The sequence below is a fragment of the Sinocyclocheilus grahami genome, unplaced genomic scaffold (assembly GCF_001515645.1).
Source record: "Sinocyclocheilus grahami isolate Dianchi unplaced genomic scaffold, SAMN03320097.WGS_v1.1 scaffold48.1, whole genome shotgun sequence".
NCBI lineage: Eukaryota > Metazoa > Chordata > Actinopteri > Cypriniformes > Cyprinidae > Sinocyclocheilus > Sinocyclocheilus grahami.
The window spans coordinates 3431151-3434929 of NW_015505227.1; the positions used below are offsets into that span (position 1 = coordinate 3431151).

Below are 3779 nucleotides of genomic sequence, written 5' to 3' on the forward strand. Positions count from 1 at the left end.
CAACAGGCCGTAACCATTATAGTGAGTAAATGATGATGGAATTGTGATTTTTGGGTGAAGTACAGTATTAAAGGAACTATAACCAATTAGGTTTGAAAGCAGAATTGGTTTTAGTTTTGGACAGTTTTAACTGTTACATGCACATGTACTGTAGCTAAAGGGACTTCTTTAGCTCATCGGTTCCTAAAACCTCAAATGTCAACCACTGGTGATTATAAAGGTAGCAATCCCTTAGAATTACACCACATCACAGTAGCATGTTAGCTTACCAAAACCATGAAATATTGCAGTTTAATTTTAGAACAAAATACAGGACTGACTCTGACAAAGTAGGTTAATGTTCTAACCCATGCAAAATGAAAAACAGTATGCAGCAGCAGTACATCTGAGGAGCCTGTGGCTAAACGGTATGATGTCCATTGTATAGATAACTAATACAACAAAAATGTTTAAACGTCAGTTTTGACCTGCTGCAAGAGTGTTACCACTGAGGTACCTGTAACATTATCATTGGTGACTGCAAGCTTACCAAAACCATGAAATATTGCAGTTTAATTTTAGAACAAAATACAGGACTGACTCTGACAAAGTAGGTTAATGTTCTAACCCATGCAAAATTAAAAACAGTATGCAGCAGCAGTACATCTGAGGAGCCTGTGGCTAAACGGTATGATGTCCATTGTATAGATAACTAATACAACAAAAATGTTTAAACATCGGTTTTGACCTGCTGCAAGCGTGTTACCACTGAGGTACCTGTAACATTATCATTGGTGACTGCAAGCTCAGTAGAGTGCGTGTTGAACCTTCCATGGCTTTTTGAGCAACAGCATAAGACCCGAGTACAAGCTTCCTGAGCCTTCTGGATGCCCTTTTGGGCACTCTCACTGATAAAACAGTAGAGCGCCGGATCGGCCACGCAGTTAAAACTAGTAAGCAACAGAGAGAAATGGTAGTAGTTGAAAATGTTCTCAATGAAGTCGCAGTCCCGCTCCAATATGGTGCGTACCAGCAGGAAGACGTGGTATGGTGAAAAACAAACCAGGAAGATGACGATAGTGCTGGTCACAAGGTACTTGATGCGAGTTTTCTGGGATGTCTGCGTGCCTGCACTCTTGCCCACTGCTCGGAGAACTCTAAAGTACGACACGGAGAGGATTCCTAAAGGGAACAGGAAACCTATGTAAAAGCGGTAGTAGTTTATTGGGTACTCCCATGTCTTCATGGGATAGTGCTCAAAGCACACAGATTGGTTGTGCTTGTCCCTGCTGAGCTCCTTGTGCCGGAAGAACACCACTCCTACGGCAAGCTCTTTGAGCCAGACCACCGTACTGACCAGCGCTGCTGCTCGTACCGTTCGGAAAGCCGAGAAGCGGAAAGGGTAGACCACCGCCAGGTAACGGTCAATGGAGATACAACACAGAAAACCAATGCTGACGTAGATGTTCTCGTAGAGCAGGAAACCACACAGTTGACAGAGCCACTCCGAGCCGCTCCAGTTGTCCCCTTGGAAGATATACTGGAGCCAAAGGGGCAGGGAGGCCAGGTACAGCAGATCAGATATGGTCAAGTTTAGCAAGTAGACCCCCAGCTCATTGCGGGCTTTCAGTTGGAGCCAGGCATGGTAGAGTGAGTAAGCGTTGGCGGGAAGACCCACTAGCAGGACAAGGATGTACGCACCCGAAAACAGGTACTGGTGAATCTCGTGGCTTATAGTGCAGTTTATTTGCTCCTCAGACATGTTCATCTTTCTAACCTCATGTTCGCAGAGTCTTATTCAACAAGTGTAGGTAAGTTTGTAATCAACAGAGGTCTCCAGATAACATTCCATGGATTCTATGGGAAGCAAACAAAATAGCATAATTAGTGTGTCCAAATACCACTACAGTATTCATACAACCCAGAAAATACCTTGATAAGCTACAAATTCTGATGTACGTATTGGACGTCATGGGAAAGTTGAGTTCATCAGTGAAGGTAACTTTTGATGGCTTTCAGTAAATACTTGTCAAACGGATTTGGGTTTTTCTCAGTTCAAGCAGAAAGAAGTTGTACTTCTGCACTTCTGAAAATAGTTTTCTGGGGATGTTATCAAGATGGCAGCTGAGTGACAAACATTTTGTGTGTGGGCTGTGTCCTTCAACCTCTAAACTATTCTAAATATACAGGAAGTGGTATTAAAGTGTTGAAGGAAGTGTGAAACTCATCTACTACTTTCACAATATGCCATATGACGAATCCAGCTACACAATTTGTCTTTTCCACTTGGCTTTGACGTCTGCGTACTGTAGGTGTTTTCTTTGTTGAGAAGAGCCTGTGTAATGCAATTAAAGCATCTTAAACATATATATAAATCCTAATTCATGTCATGGATTTGAGTAACCTACGTTGCCCTTTTCAATCTGACCGTGGCCTGGTTCGCAGAATGTCTGGCTGATGAAAGGTGTTAGATATAGTGGGATTGAGACCTTGACTGCAGTGACTACTGTGGAACATAACAAAAGAGACCAATAAAGCAGCGTGAACAACATGTTTCATCACCAATCCATTAAATGCTTAAGAATGTGTCCCTGCATCGGAGCAATACACCACACCTTCAATAATACTGCTCAGACATGCTAAACAGCGTCTGTGTAAGTACAGCAGTATTAACCAGACCACAGTCTCAATATGGGAAAACTGTTTTGAGTAGAATTTTTTTTCTGTTCTCGGAAGTCCCTTCTGATTTTGTCTTTTATATTCTATATGGAGCTTCAGCTACCTTACAGAGAGACTTACCTATAGAGAATTGACATTTCCCAAGCAAACTATGGAGCCGTTTTCCTCTATGAAACTTTGATGAAGTCCTATACTGTATATGATAACACAAGCAGTTCACTTCCTGTTCAGAACCAAAAATGGTTTGGACAGAATAATGTGATGAGATGTGAATCTCTGCTTCAAACCATTTTATCCAATCAGAATTCAAAGTCAAATCTATATCTATCTACACACACACACACACTTTTATTGTTACACAGCAGAAATAGAAAAGTTCTAGATTAGATTGTTTATTTTCTGCCACCCAATTCTTGCATAAATGAAATTATGAAACAAAACAAAGAAAGAAAAACAGCTGAGCATGTTTAGCCTAATTCAGGTCGATTATTAGGGATTGATTGCCATAACATAAACCTAATAACGCTTCTCTGACCGCAAATGTGGTCGAACTTGTGCTTGAACGTGCCTCTCTCTAGCTGGCACGCTTAATTTCGACGTGAAACCTATTAAAGCCATGTAGCCTACTGTAATCCCACCGGTTGCATTTTGACAAAAGTTTGACATGTAAAACATGTTGTAAAACAGAAAAAAAAATAGTATTAGTCGGTAATATTCGTTTTTATTATTAATGTAGTATTGCTCTATTTTGCGCAATTCATTACACCATTTGGAGTAGGTAGCCTATGATCACATTATATAATTGTAACAGTCATTGGTAGCACAGCTTAATAAATGTGTCTGAATAATTTCACAGATGTTTGACTGAAGTGCAATTAGCAGATTCTCACTTGTAGTACGTACATGAGAAATGGTCTGGCTGATACGCTATAATTATTGCAAAAGTGCTTCACAAATAGCTGTTGGAAAGCTGTAAAATATTAATCGGCATCATTTAATTGCCTAGTTTACTACACGAATAGCATGGTAACCATATTTTGGCAAAATACCACAATGATTATAATTTTCGTTATAACTGATTTTAAACGTAGCCTATTAGAAATGTTAATTGCATTCCTGTC

General features: G+C 40.2%; 1 protein-coding gene across 1 annotated transcript in view; it reads right to left on the reverse strand.

The window, feature by feature from the left end:
* Nucleotides 1-709: 709 nt before the first annotated feature.
* LOC107582965 (ovarian cancer G-protein coupled receptor 1-like) overlaps nt 710-3779 on the reverse strand; it is a 3692-nt gene continuing 622 nt past the window's right edge. The window contains exon 2 of the mRNA XM_016268988.1: nt 710-1836. Within this exon, the coding sequence (XP_016124474.1) occupies nt 710-1747 (1038 nt within the window). The 5' untranslated portion in view covers nt 1748-1836. The remainder of the gene's footprint in view (nt 1837-3779) is intronic.